Below are 13835 nucleotides of genomic sequence, written 5' to 3' on the forward strand. Positions count from 1 at the left end.
TTCAGCACTGTTCTTGGGCAGCTATTATTCAGCCCGAGCTATAATTATTAGTAATTTCCTCGCCAGGCTGTGTCGACCAGGGTGAATCAGCCCGCACCAGGCCCCTCTCCCACCCGCCACCGCAGTCAGGGATTGGCATTGAAGATGCTCGGTGTTTGCGCATCAGTGACCCGCCTTTGCTTTGTGTCTGTGCTGCAGGTGGGGAGGAGAAAGAGGAACAGAGGTGGAGCTGGCGACCGGCGTTCGCAGAGCAGCCCCCAGATCCACGAGAAAGCCGCCTTTCCACGGCCAGAGAAACCCACGGACCTACCCACTGGGGCAGCCAGGGAGCCTGAGCGCGGGAGCCCGGAACCCAACCCGGCGGCCGGGGGCGCCAGCCCCTCATGTTCCGTAGAAGGCGCAAATGTGAGCAGGCGGTAGCGGGGAAAGCCCTCCGCCCCCGCCAGGGGGACCCGGGAAGCCCGCGCGGGCTCCTCCCGCGGACGGCGGGGATCCCCCTCTTCGGTCCCGCCCCCATCCTCCCCCGGCCCGAGTGCCAAGGCGATTAACCCTACCGACGCCGCAGCTCACTAAGGCGAGAGCTCCGCGCAACCAATCCCGACTCCGGGGCTCTGGAGCCGAGCAGCGGGGGAAGATTCGATGCGTAGCCCGCTCTGATTTTAAGGCCAAATCTAGACTAAGGCCCCGGGGTTCTCCCCAAGCCCTGCTGCACCCGTGTAGCCAGTCGCCAAACTTTTTCTCTCCCAAGTGGGTTCCTCAGTTATTTGGCTGGTAGCCGGCAGCCCACACTCCGCGGGACAATTAGGGAGAGGTGGGCGTGGGGCGAGGAGGCTGCTGTTCTGCAGCTCTTGGAGGCTTGCATGGCTGCGGAGTTGCGGGGTTCTGCACTGTCCCTGCGCTTGATCCATTGCTGGGTGGCTCAACGTGCTGCAGTACCCGGCGCAGGTGATCTAAACTGCACGTCCAGCAGTAGTTAGGTGGAGGGCGGCACGGAAGGAGGGGACACCCCTTTCTTTTATCCTATACCTGCAGCCCGGATGCACTGCGGGGGGGGGCTCCCCATCTTTAGTGGTGCTCACAGGCGCCCCCAATCACCAGGTGGAACTCTTGCCCTCACCTTGTCCTGCACACCCTTGGGTTTTCATCTTGCAGATCCCCCCTCCCTAGCTTTCCCTCTCTCACACACGTTCCCCTAAGCCGTGGGCGCCGCAAACTCAGTCTTGGTCCCCGCAGGTGATGTCATGCCCATTGTTTTGGTGCGCCCAACCAATCGGACTCGCCGCCTGGATTCTACCGGTGCCGGCATGGGCCCTTCCTCGCACCAGCAGCAGGAGTCCCCGCTCCCGACCATAACGCATTGCGCAGGGTGCACCACCGCCTGGTCTCCCTGCAGCTTTAACAGCCCTGACATGGAAACCCCATTGCAGTTTCAGCGCGGCTTCTTCTCAGAGCAGCCGCCGCCGCCGCGCTCCTCACACCTGCATTGCCAGCAGCAGCAACAGAGCCAGGACAAGCCGTGCCCGCCCTTCGCGCCCCTCCCGCACGCACACCACCACCCGCACCTCGCGCACCAGCAGCCGGGCAGCGGCGGCAGCAGCCCATGCCTCCGGTGCAACAGCTGCGCCTCCTCCGGTGCCCTCGGGGCGGGGGCGGGGGATAACCTGTCCCTTCTGCTCCGCACCTCCTCGCCCGGCGGCGCCTTCCGGACCCGCACCTCCTCGCCGCTGTCGGGCTCGTCGTGCTGCTGCTGCTGCTCGTCTCGCCGGGGCAGCCAGCTCAATGTGAGCGAGCTGACTCCGTCCAGCCATGCCAGTGCGCTCCGGCAGCAGTACGCGCAGCAGCCGGCGTCCACCTCCCAGTACCACCAGTGCCACAGCCTGCAGCCCGCCGCCAGCCCCACGGGCAGCCTCGGCAGCCTGGGCTCCGGGCCCCCGCTCTCGCACCATCACCACCACCACCCCCACCTGGCGCACCACCAGCACCACCAGCCCCAGGCACGCCGCGAGAGCAACCCCTTCACCGAAATAGCCATGAGCAGCTGCAGGTACAACGGGGGCGTCATGCGGCCGCTGAGCAACTTGAGCGCGTCCCGCCGGAACCTGCACGAGATGGACTCAGAGGCACAGCCCCTCCAGCCATCCGCGTCCGTCGGAGGAGGTGGCGGCGCGTCCTCCCCGTCTGCAGCAGCCGCCGTTGCCGCTGCCGCTTCGTCCTCAGCTCCGGAGATTGTGGTGTCAAAGCCTGAGCACAATAACTCCAATAACCTGGCGCTCTATGGAACTGGCGGCGGAGGCAGCACTGGAGGCGGCGGTGGCAGCGGGCATGGCAGCAGCAGTGGCACTAAGTCTAGCAAAAAGAAGAACCAGAACATCGGCTACAAGCTGGGCCACCGGCGTGCCCTGTTCGAGAAGCGCAAGCGTCTCAGCGACTACGCGCTCATCTTCGGCATGTTCGGCATTGTGGTTATGGTCATCGAGACCGAGCTGTCGTGGGGCGCCTACGACAAGGTATGCGCTCGAACCCTTGCTCACCCTTCAGGGGCCGCAGAGCGGGATGCTTGGTGGTTGGGATTGTCACTGGCGGGAACTCACTGCTTGCCATTTTCGAGCTTTCCCGGGACAATCGGAGGTGCCCGTTGGGACAGCGAGCCTGGCTCAGAAGCGCACGCTTAGTCCGCAAGGCGACTCCGGAGAGGAAGCCTTTCTGTGCGTAAAGTTCTGGAGGCAGTGAGTGCCCAGCGCATTTGGGTAGATCAAATGAGTAGTTCTAGGAGTCTGCGGGGAAAGCATGCTCTATTCCTCTTCTGGTGCTCGGGATTTAGGAGGCTCCTTTCAACTCGAAGAGCTTAAACTCGGGAATAACTTCCACTCAGGTTTCCAGAGCTAGGAGCTGCGCTTGGGTCTGCGATGGGAAGACCCCGCTGCCTGGCTGCCTGGCTACGCGGTCACCCGCCTTCCTGCTCTCCTCTCCCCTCGCTTCCCTTTGAGGCTAAGTAATATGACAGATCACAAAGCCAAAACAGCCACCCTCGACCCCGCTGGGAGTTCAGGCCCACTTGATGGGGACTGACTGACCCTCCCAACCCCCCACCCCTCAGGGGCCTAGGTGGTTAAAAGTGCTTATTTCTTAAAAGTGCTTCTGTCTGACTGTGTTGCAGGCGTCGCTGTATTCCTTAGCTCTGAAATGCCTTATCAGTCTCTCCACGATCATTCTGCTCGGTCTGATCATCGTGTACCACGCCAGGGAAATACAGGTAACTTAGGTTCTGCTGTTTATGAATGACCCAGACTCATGCCACCTGCCTGGAGAAGCTCAAGGCAGCAGAGTTTTTTTTTCCAAGCTCTCATGTCCTTGCTTGAGGTTACAGAAGACACATGCTGTATTCCTACATTAGCACCTGACCTGTTCTCTCAAGAAGTTAAAAACAAAACAGCGCAGCATGTAAACATGCAGTCATTTCTGGGATGTATTTATTAAACTCTTTAGATTTCCCCCTGTCTTCCTTCAGGTGATCCACTTAGGCACTTATTTTCTTTAAGGTCAATTATGCACTAGCTTTGATCTGTAAGGTAAACACGTATTCTTGTTGACACCACCTCTTCCTAGTGGGTGCCTCGTTATGGAAGATTGTATCCATCTGTATTATCTTCTATAATGTAGCCTAGGGAAGAAAATAAGCTGGTGATATTCCTAGCTAATGTATATAAATAAGACATGAGAAATCTCTAACCCTTTCTATATCCCCCATCATTAAAAAATAATTGTAAGTTTTGAATGCAAGTTCTGTATATATGGTATTTGGTAGATTTTTAGCTAAATCATTACATCATTTTTAAAAAATGTCAATCAAGAGCAAAGTTATTACCCTTGTGATTGGTCTTTGCTAGAAAAATGTTTTAAATGCAGCCAGGAACCCTATTGTTGATTTGGCTGTTACTGACAATTTCAGAAGCCTCTGTACAGAATTCATGGGTCATATTTTGACTTGTTTACTTTGCTGTAGCCTTCAGTAAAAGATATATTAAGATTTGTGAATTAAAATAGCTAAATTTTTAAAAAATTAAGAGTGATTGGGATTTTCCAGTGTAGAATTTACACTAATAGATATTTTTGGAGCAGTTGTGAGACATTTGGTGGAACTATTAAACTGTCCAATTTAAGCTGATTTTCTTTAGGAGTGGCCTTTGAATTTAAAACATTGTCTAGAACTTGCCATTTAAGGAACTTAGCATGAATTATAAATTAAATTAAGTCATACACTAAATATGGAAGAAACCAATTCTAACTGTTGCCCAAACAAAATACAAATGCACATGACCTCAAATGTGGAGGGAGAAATTACTTTACCTGGCTTTCAAATTTGCAAAAACTTTGAAAAGTGTGATTTTGGAGGAATGAGGTTAGAGAATGAGAGTTAGAAAGAGCAAGAATATTTACAGGTAAGTAATAAAACTACACTGGCAAAACCAGGCAAAAACATATTTGAAGTCTTTAAAATTGAACAATTTGCATAGGTCTATCTTTAATTAGGTACTAATGATCATGGGCTTTTGAGATTCAAGAAATTTAAGGCGACACTAAAATGTAACTTAAGCATGATGAGTGTGTCTTTTCATTTTGACTTGAATAGTAGACAGAGCTGAAGGAACAAAACAGGTCTAAGAATTCTTTGACTCAGTTTTCAGATGAGGAACCTGAAGTCAGAAGAGGTGAGTAGCTTGCTGGGTCGTGCAGCTAGACAGTGCAGAGCGTGACCAGGCCCTGTCCTAGCTTGGAGTCCAGAATGCTTCCTGCTACACTCTGCTGCTGCTAGCCAGCAGCCCTGAGATGTGCTTATTTCTTTGGGGTTTCTCTCTAAATCCAAATGTTTGGTATATGAATAGGGTTAAACTTAAAGGAGTATTATAAAATATTTTAAAAAATCAAATAACTTAAATTTTTTTTTTTTTTTTTGGCTTGGAGGCCAGAGTGGTTTTACTTAATACACTGTGGGAAGAGACCTTGCTGGTTTTTGTTTTTTAATTAAACACCAGCCTTCATAAAATTGCCTGTTTCTTCTGAAAAGCACACAGCATTCATGAGGAAGGACGTACGATGGAATTTACATGAAAAACAGAGTGTTTTCCTAAAAACACTGAGTTTTTTAGGATTATTGAGATGTGTTTGAAATAACTTGTAAGAGTCTGAGAGCAGTTACCAAATGTTAATTACATGTTGTAAAAAAAAAAAAATGATTCCACGTTAGAACTCTTGAAACTTACAGAAACTAATAAACTATAGGAATTCCTATTTTTATAGATTATGTCACACTTGAAAGAATTCCCCTCATTAGCACATTTTGAGGACAATTTCTGTTATACACATGCATAGATATATTGGTTTTGTATAGCATGAGTGAGGAAAATGAGGATATGGATTGCCCCTCTAAGGCCAATAAGCACAGTGAGCTTCTCCGTTGTTGGAATAATATAAACATTACAAAATGTTAGATTTTAAAAATCGGGTTTATTTCATATGATACATGGTTTCTGTTCAAACAATCACACTTCATATAATTTTTAAATACATACTTGGGTAATATCATTTAGTTGTTTTGGATGTAGATTTTATATTCAGTATTTTATTTAGAGTAGTGATGTTCAATCTTTTTTATCTCATGGCACACAAACTAGTTACTAAAATTCTGCAGCACACCAGAAAATATAATTTTTTGCCAATCTGACAAAACAATAGGTACAATTTTGATTCATTCACACCAGATGGCTATTGTTGTGTTGGCTGTGGTCATTTGTTTTTGTTTTTTTTTATTTGACAGTCTAAGGGAAAAGAGGTCAGTGCTCCTGACTAAACAGTCAGGTATTGCATGTTTCAAAAATTCTTGTGGCACACTGGTTGAAAAACTCTGATCTAGAAGGATTTCTTTCTCAAGCTAAAACTCTAAATTCTTACCTGAAATGCTTTTTTAAAAATATGTAAAATGGGAAAAGACCAAATTAATGTGGAGATTTTAAGCTAGAAGTCAAGAACCAGAGGGGAAAAAAAATAGGAATGTTCTGATTGATCCAGAGAAGAAAGTCAGTGGTACTGCCAAAATACTTCACTCTGAATCTCAATGAAACTGAATGCACAGCCTTATTTTTTACTTATGGATGTCACTACGGTACATGTATTCCTTTCATAAGTCTTAAGCAAATAGGCAATCTCAGTTTACTAGTAAGAATTCCAACTACATTGGTTAGTTTTCAGTTAAAGAACTAAATACAGGGGTTGTGTTGCCATTCAGAGCATGTCCTTGGAGATAGCATGTAGTCTAAAATGTCATTTTTTTCTCTTTAGCATATCAGTATAATGATTGGATAGTGAGAGCTAGCTAGTGTGGGTTTCTGGTAGATGGTACAATTTCTCACTGCCTTCGGGAAAAGTAAGTGTTATAGCCAACATTCTGGCTCTGTATACCAGAATCGATGAACAAAACATGGGCAGACCCTGACATTTCCAAGGAGAACCTTGGAAAGCAAGTCACTGTAACCTTTTGTAAAATGTTTATACACACGCTGGCAAAATATGATGGCTCAGGTGAGTCATGGACGGAAGTGCTTGAATTAATACAGTGCAATGAAGAACAGAGCTCAGTACATTTCAGTTGGGTTCCATTTTTCAGTACCACAGACAGTTCAATGCTCCAGGCTAGAGCTCATTCTTTTAACTAATTACTTGTACACCCCTCCAATCAAAAATGAAATTACTACTTTTTTTTTTTTGGTCAAAATGCTTATATAAAATCAGATTTAGTGGGCAAAGTTTTTTTTTTTTTAGCTAAGAAGATATTAGACTTTTTCAAATACATTGGGCCTTACTTTGTATATTCACCAGTAAAGGCAAAAAAAAAAGGATGTATAAATAACCTAGGCGAATGACTATGTATCACCACCTTTAGACAAAGGAAAGTCCTATAAAAGGGATTTCTTTTATACAATTTAGAAAGTTAATTACTATCACTTGATACTAACTAGTCCCCTAACCTCAAGCCTTGTGTTAAATAATGGGAAAAAAACCCAATATGAATCTTCTTTTTGCCCCCTCCCTTTTTTTGTGGGGTTGGAAGTACTTCTTTTATGGAATAAGTACAAAAAAAAATTCACATACTCTTTAAGATTTTCAATATGAAAAAAAATGACAGATTTCACTTCATCTTTTTGACTTGAACATGCTCTAATGTCTTGTAGAGAAGCAGTTGCCGTTGAAAGAGCTGTTTTGTATCCTGAGCTAGGCAAACACAAGGTTCTAGACTGGGAAAGGAAGCCCCTTAGAGCCTGATCTTTCTGCTTCTTGTGGGATTTGGAAAAAAGGGAAGGTACTACACTTGGAAAACATTTTTGTTTGATTTTGTTTTTGTAATATAATTACATAATAAATAGCATTAGAGGAAACACTGATTTTTCTTTGGCATCTCTTTTGCTGGAATAGCTACCCATTCTCTTTCAAGGTAGCTTTTCAGAGATGAACAATAAGGTCTAAACATGGAAGGACAGAAAGTAACATTCCCCACAAAGGAGAAGAGAGCAAGTGAGGGCAGGGCCTTCCTAGTCTCTGAAAGTGCTGGCCTGCTTTTGCAAGGTTGGCCAAGCACCCACTTAACAGGTGCCATGGCTTGCCTTGTGCTGGCTGGCAAAGGGTGGAGATCAACTAGATGCTTCCAGACCGTGCAGAATATATTGCCTATAGTCATTATTCCTTTTAATGAAACAATAATAAATACACGTAGTAAAAATAAACAGTCCAGGAGAGTTTAAAGTAAATGTGATCGTCACATTCTATATACTCAATCCTGTTGATCAGTGAACACCACTTTCAAGTTTTTCATATATGCTTTCAGAATTTTCAGGAATGAACACGTAGGTATGTTGAAATGCACACATGTTTTTATTTCATAATATATCTTGGAGGGTTTTCCTCATCAGCACATAAATATATATCTTATTCTTTTGTAGCAGCAGCATATTATCCCATGTTGGATGTACTGTGGTTTCCTGATAGGCACTTGGAGTTTTCTAGGCGTTTGCTATTATAAGCAATACTAAAAATGAGCACCGTGGTATACTTATTTTAATCTACTAATTAGAGTGTATGCATATCGTAAGTATCCAGGAGTCAGATTGCCGGATCAAAGGCAATGTGCTTTTTAAATGGAAACGTATTGTCCGCCAGCCCTTCAGAAAGGTTCTCAGAGTTGACATTCCCTGCTTCCCACACATATTCCTCCATAGCACAGTTAATACTGGATATTATAAAACAGAATCTTCAATATCTTTGGCTTTGAAAGTCATCAATGTTCACCACCTTCCTGAAAAATATTTTGGAGAAAAATTATTTAAAGACAAAGTTCATAACCACATAGGCTTACTTGCAACGTTTCATAATACCTAGTGGTACGTTGTCTAATCTGATCAATCAAATAATCATTGTAAAGTCGCCATCAGAATCAAATATGTGCCAAATTTTATTTCATTTTTTTACTTTAAAAAAATTGGAGGATGTTGCCTAAAATAAGGGAAGCTACAGAAAGTAGGAGGAATGATCACAGATTGGTCTCTGGGTGTCTGCCATGTCTGTGAGACTCCAGAAGACAGAGGTGGAAAACCTGCCTGCATTGCTCTCCTGTGTGCTGGTCCACGCCACTGCTGATGTCTGTCCTGCCAGCAACTTCTACATGGTTGTAATAAGACTCTGGGTCCTTTTGACTCGGTGTAGACACTATCGTAACGAAATCACTCAGGACTAATTTTCTCCGCCTGCCTGTGTCAAGATCTCTGCATTATTGATGGGTGTGCCACTAAATAAAATGATCCTGGTGTGTTTACAGCCCAGCACCTCAGTGAAAGAAGAGTGGACCTTCAGGGTTCCCGCAAGAGGGTTTGCCTGGTCTGCCCACTCGTTTCTGGGCCACGGTTGGTACAGCTCGGAAAGAAGGGCACTGTGGGCCGTTACCGTCCCCAACCACAGCTGGCAGGGCACATCGAGGGAGCTTGTGCTGGCTTAACTTCCGGGGAGTTACTTTTCATCAGAAGTTGTTTAATAGGGCCATTTTAGAGAGAATTTTTGCTCATGAGGAAATATGATGTTTGATACTTTAAAAGAATTTTTTTTTTAAAAAAAGATATTTTTCTTTATTGATTTTAGAGAAAGGAAGGGAGAGAGAGATAGAAACATTGATGTGAGAGAGAAACATCTATTGGCTGCCTTCTGCACCCAGCCCCCCAGAGGATCAAGCCCATAACCTGGGCACGTGCCCTGACCAGGAATCGAACCAAGACCTCTTAGTCCATGGGACGACGCTCAATCCCCTGAGCCATGCCACTTGGGTTAAACATATATTCCTAATCTGAAATTCTCTAAATATTCTCTGTATACAACTGAAAACTGCATGGAGGGGTCTGGATGGTTATCTGGCCCAGTCTCCCTCCAGCGTGGGAGCTCCTGTACGTCAACCTGGATAAAAGCGGTCGCCTACTTTTTGCTTGCTCTTCCCATGATTGTCAGTTTGCCTGTATGAGGTTGTCCCCCTTCCAGACAGCTTTGATTTTTAGGAAGATTTTTCTTATTTTGGGACAAAGTCTTAAAACTGTCCCCAAATACAATAAGGATAAGGCAGTAAAGTCCCTTCATCTTGCAACTTACATTCCAAGCATGTGGGGTTAAGGAGAGAGACAAAAATTAAGTAAAGAAACAAACTCCTTGGAAGTTGTGATAAGTGCCATGAGGGAGGTATAAGGACTAAGAGAGAAAATAATTGGGGGTGCATGATCAAAAGAGCACTCTGTAAGAAAATGACGTGTAAACTGAGACATAAAGGAAAAGAAGTAGCCCATTTGGCAGAATCTGTGGGACAACCTGTGCAAAGGCCTGGTGACTGACAGGAATTCACTGGTGAGAGCAAACTCGTGTGGCCCACCTGGAAGACTGGTAGTGGATGGTGGGAGGGGATGCAGGCTTCTGCTATTGAAGGGTCTTAGGGCATGGTTAGGACTTTTGGATTTGTTTTCAACGGGCAGTGGAGAAGTCATTGAAACATTTAAAGCATGGGAGAGTCACAATCCACCTTATGTTTAAACAGACCTTTTGTTGATGTTCTGAGGAGGTGGGTCTGGAGATCATTAGGAGGCTCTTGGCAAGTTGTGTCATAAGTAAAGATGATTCTCACCTGGCAGCAGTGGAGATGAGGTGAAGTGGCCTGATTTGGGATCTATACTGGAGTTAGAATGGACTTCCTCATGGACTGGATGTGACAGGTGAGGTCAGAGGACTATGCAAAGATAATTCCCAGGGTTTTGGCTGGAGCAACTGAGTGGATGGTGCCAGGAGGGCAAGACTTAAATTGAAAGGTGGGACTTGGAATCGGAAATATGTTTTGGCATAATATGTTTGAAATGCTTCTGATTATACAGGGTGTTCTAGAGCTCAGAGGAAAGGTCTGTAGTGGCAATTTAAATTTGGGAGTAATCAGCATAGAGACTATTTAAACCCACAGGAATGAATAGAATCACTGAGAGAGAATAGAAAGATGAGAAGAAGGCTCACAGTCAATCAACCTCTGACATCTAGAGGTTGAGTAAAGGAAGAACTAGGAAAGAGAGATAAGAGTGAATTGTCCCCAAAGAGGAGATGGGAATGTTGTAAAGAGGCACTGTGCTGTGTGTAGAATGCTGTGATATCTGTTCATATGGGGTAGAGAAGTGCCTTTTGAAGGTGGCAAGTCTAAGGTCATTGTTGACCTTGACGAGCCATTTCAGTCCAGTGGAGCGGTAGAGACAAAAGACAGACCAAAAAAAAGACAGACCATAATTTCCAGTATAATAGAAAAAAAAAAAAAAAAAGATTTCCCCTTTCACAGAATCACAGAGCAAACACTGAAACATGCAATAAGTTCCTTTAAGTATCCTTACGAAATAGTCCCAATTTTAAAAAATATTCCTGATCAGACTTAGAATGTCCCTGATCACATTCTTCTAAGCTTACTCTGTTTTGTTAAATAAACAGGTCAGAAATGTAGCCAGTACTTTCAGATATAATATGCCAGTGGGATTGTTACTTCCCTTCATCAAAAATGCTACCTGATATTGACCATTATTAGCCTAAAATGGTCATTGATTTAGAGGAACCGTGGGCCAAGTAACACTTGTAAAATTGTAATTGAACTGAATGTTGTTTTACATTTATTAACCTGGTTTCAGACCCGGGTTTCATCCTGTCAGAGTTATTTGAATCCTAATTTCGATGTTTATTTAACAAACACCTTTCAGTTTTGGGAAAATGCTGTGTGTGGACCAGTTAGGGAATTAGCAAGATCCAAGATTTCAAATTAGTATTGAATTCTGTTCCAGAAACATGGTCAACATCAGTGTCTGTTACCTGCCACTGACACATTGAACTCTCCTTCCTAGCTTTGCGCTAGCCACGACTTTGAAAAGTGACCTTGGGAACCCATGCTGATGGGGCGCATGAGCCATGGTCAGAGCTCAGTTGCAGGACTTTTGTTGTTGTTGCCGTCGCCTGATCCATGATACTTGGTACAGCTGTTTAAGTAATAACAACTCTGTGAACCCTGACTATCAGCCAGCCCACATTTCTCGTAAGAGTGTCAGGAGGACTGTCAGATCCTTTGCTGAAATCCACATCTTCTTGATGAAAGGCAATCTCTTGACCTATTAATGATATCCAAAAAGGAAAGAAGACTAATACAATGTAGGCTTCATGACCAAATGCCTTTCCTCTTAAACATTTTTGTTTTTCTCGCTAGATGATAAATTTCATGACTATTCAAGTTAGAAAATTTAGAAAACATGAAAAAGAATATGTTAGTTTAATCTTACTACCCAAAGGTAATTATTATTCATGTTACAATGTATTTATATAAAGTAGATGGCCATACTGTTTGCTATATATCTGTATAAGAAATTTGGTATTCTTTTTATAAAACTTTCTATTAACTTCCCCCGAGCTATTAAACATTCCCAGTAGCTCCCATTTTTGACCATCATATAGATGTAATCAATTTGATCCTTTGCCTTATTTTGGGGCCCTTAAGAAAAATTAGAAAGTATCTATTTAAAATTATTTTTATGATGAATACTATTTCAGATGAACTTCTCTGATGATTTCCTAAGTATAAGTTGCCAAGCAAGAAATTACTGACTTAAAGGATATTATTTAAGACAAATTAATAGTTTGTCAAATTGTCCTCCCCAAAATTTCTATCACTCCTTTCATTTTTAAAGTACTTACAGACCAGTTCATTAAACCACTAATGTGGTTATTTTCTGGAGTGTGTAGGTCGGTATTTTGAATACTTTGTAAATCTGGGAATTGCTGCTCCATAGTCTTCCCTACCTATCTATTTCTCCATGAACTTGGTTTCTCAGTATTGGCTAACCAGGTTTCTAAAAAAGTAGCTAGTTCTTTTTGGTAGTTAAAGTGTATGTAGAAACAGTGTGAAAGTAGTTTTAGAGGCTAACTTTGTCCCCAAATGTTCCCAATTCTTTTTATTATGGAAGCTGTAAAAACTATGATTTCTGACAAGTTTCTCTAAAACTTTCCTGCTGAGCAGAGCAATCAGACTCTCCTTTGAGTTGTTTAAGGTTTTCTGCAGCATAGCCTCATGGCTTTGTGCACTGCCTCCGGAGCGAGTCTGTCTGGGCACATTCCCAGCTCTGCCACTAATTAGCTGTGTGACCTTGGGCAAGTTACTTAATCTCTCTGTACTTCAGTTTTCTTGTCTATAAAATAGGGAGTATAGATAACCTCTCTCATTGGTTGCTACATGTGCGTATATATAAATGAATGTGTATATGTACATTCATGTATGTATATATACACATTATACACACACACACACACACACACACACACACACACACGTGTGCGGTATATATAATGTACCTAGAATGCTGCCTGGCATGTGGTGATGGCTATTTAGGTGTCAGCTGCTGAGTATTTTTAATTATTTTTGGGTTTGTTGGGGTGGAATGGGAAGAATTGGAACCCAGCCTCTCTAGGCTTTGGGAAATAGTGATGATTTCTTTTCCTCTTTTTTACAAGTCTTATGAGAGGGAACAGAAAAATAATGGTTGGCATTTGAAAAATATTCATTAGTTTATTGACACTTAATTTAGACTGTGTATGTGTGTGTGTTTATTTTTTAAAAAAATAAAGGCTTTGATCTGTATTATGGACTACCCCCTTTTTTTCTTTTTAACTGAGGTAGTTCAGATTTTCCCTTAGGCAAGTTGGCTATCTGAAGACGCAAATGTTCATTTTGGGTGTTAGGTTTCAGGTCTGTAAACTCGTGTTAAAGTACAATAATGTTATGACTAACAGTTTTTACCAAAATAGCCATTTCCCTGTAAACCTACCGTAGGTGTGGCTTCATGCTGGCAGGAAGGCTCCAGGCATCCCGGTCACAGCGGCCAGCATCTCCTCATCGCTAATTAGGACCCTGGTGACTTAAAGGAGCTAAGTGGGGCACTCTGAAATGTAAGCAAAGGGAATAATTTGGATAATGGAAAATTCTGGTATTGAACCTCTGCTGAAAGGCTAAGAGGTAGTAAACAGCCAAAGAAGTGTGTAGAGGACTGTAATTGACATCATTTCTGTCTGTATTCATTGTAGGTCTATAGCATATTTTAATAAAAACATTTTTTTTTTTCTGGACTGGGTTTATGTCTGGTGAGAGTTTTGTTTCATATGCCAGCATTCCCAACCACAGTCCTTGAAGGACAGGTCCGAAAGAAGTGAAAAGACTGTTTATGTGTAACCACGACAAGTAATATCTCAAAATG

At 43.6% G+C, this 13835-nt stretch overlaps 1 protein-coding gene across 3 annotated transcripts in view; it reads left to right on the plus strand.

Moving 5' to 3' along the window:
* The first annotated feature begins 383 nt into the window (after positions 1 to 383).
* KCNN2 (potassium calcium-activated channel subfamily N member 2) overlaps positions 384 to 13835 on the plus strand; it is a 156749-nt gene continuing 143297 nt past the window's right edge. For 2 of the 3 annotated variants that reach the window (XM_036279547.1, XM_036279546.1), the window contains exons 1-3: positions 384 to 405; positions 1234 to 2507; positions 3158 to 3253. In XM_036279547.1, coding sequence (XP_036135440.1) covers positions 384 to 405; positions 1234 to 2507; positions 3158 to 3253 — 1392 coding nt within the window. Of the gene's footprint in view, positions 406 to 1233; positions 2508 to 3157; positions 3254 to 13835 lie in introns of those variants that run through there. The other variant, XM_036279548.1, reaches the window with a different exon arrangement.

This window comes from Molossus molossus, unplaced genomic scaffold (assembly GCF_014108415.1).
Source record: "Molossus molossus isolate mMolMol1 unplaced genomic scaffold, mMolMol1.p scaffold_m16_p_3, whole genome shotgun sequence".
Lineage (NCBI taxonomy): Eukaryota > Metazoa > Chordata > Mammalia > Chiroptera > Molossidae > Molossus > Molossus molossus.